Here is a 1,205-nt window from a genome sequence, read left to right on the forward strand (position 1 = left end):
AGGTAGCATTTTTATTTTTGATATTGTAAATAAATGAGTACTTTTTGGAAAGTCAGAAGCTGTTGCTCATTCGCTATCCACCTGCACACCTCCGCGGCTGGCTTCATCTCCACCGCACGTTACAACACTCATGAGCAACCACTGAGCTGCACTAAAGTCTGATATTGTCCAGTAACCACAAAGCAGCAGAAATCATTTTCATCATCAGAAGTTCTTAAAGTAGTCACTGTCTTATTTTACATTTATATTATTTGCAGAAATTAAGATGATAATTTTCATGTTTCCTGTTTTATCTGATTGTCTTTCACTTGATGAATTAGGCCAGCAGTGAAGTGTGGGCCACCATTCTGGCTCTGATCTGGATTCATGGTTTCAAGATGGATGCAAAGGACGAGTGGGAGCTTCTGGCTGTGAAGGCTGCCTCATGGCTCCAAGCTCACAAAGGTAGTAATCATCACAATGAAAATAAAATGCTATAGTCAGCTTTTTCCCTCATATCAATTTCTATAATCATTGTGTGTTTTGTGTTTTTAGCACCGTGTGTGTCAGAGTGTGTGGATGCTGGAAATGTCCTGCTGGGTTGCAGCGTGAAGAAAGAAGCTCTGGGACTCTGAGGGTTTTCTTAAAGTGACCTCACATTCAGCACTGTTAAGCAGAAGGATACTGACTTACACTATACTGTGTTGCTTTCTTTAGTCTGACCCTTTAATTGTTATAATGTGGTGGACCACTGGAGGGCTCCACTCACACCCAGTTCTCAGGAAGTGTTGTTGCTGTGTTTTGGAGGGAAAGTATTCAGTTCTGTGGTGATGAGTAATAAACGAGCAGTGTTTATCGAGAGCTTTCGTGTCGTCTGTGTTTACCTCCACATTGGTGACCCCTGACTCGAACATGCTGCAGTCCAATGGTGGCGCCGACTCTGCTCTGGATGCATCAGCAGCCGCCAGCCCTCTGCCTCCGGCTGCAGATACGTTTGCTGTGGCGCTCGAGCTGCTGGACTTTTGGCTTCACGATTCCCCGTCGTGGTTCGTGCACGTGGAGGCTCAGTTCGCCCTTCGTGGCATCTCGGCTGACGAAACGAAATATCACCATGTGGTGGCTTCTCTCGACCCGCTAATCACCCGTCGTGCGTTGACTCTCCTCCAGGACCCACCTACGCGAGGGAAGTACGCCGCCCTTAAGGAGCTGCTTCTTCGGCGCTATGC

General features: G+C 46.8%; 1 protein-coding gene across 1 annotated transcript in view; it reads left to right on the forward strand.

Annotated features, from left to right (window-relative positions):
* LOC102203538 (von Willebrand factor A domain-containing protein 5A-like) overlaps nt 1-784 on the forward strand; it is a gene marked incomplete at its 5' end in the record, with an annotated part of 3,011 nt that extends 2,227 nt beyond the window's left edge. Inside the window, 2 exons of the mRNA XM_005755801.2 lie at nt 321-444; nt 535-784. Of these exons, the coding sequence (XP_005755858.2) occupies nt 321-444; nt 535-614 (204 nt within the window). The remainder of the gene's footprint in view (nt 1-320; nt 445-534) is intronic.
* Between the last annotated feature and the right edge of the window lie 421 nt (nt 785-1,205).

Source organism: Pundamilia nyererei, unplaced genomic scaffold (genome assembly GCF_000239375.1).
Source record: "Pundamilia nyererei isolate P.nyererei 1_Seehausen unplaced genomic scaffold, PunNye1.0 scaffold03370, whole genome shotgun sequence".
Lineage (NCBI taxonomy): Eukaryota > Metazoa > Chordata > Actinopteri > Cichliformes > Cichlidae > Pundamilia > Pundamilia nyererei.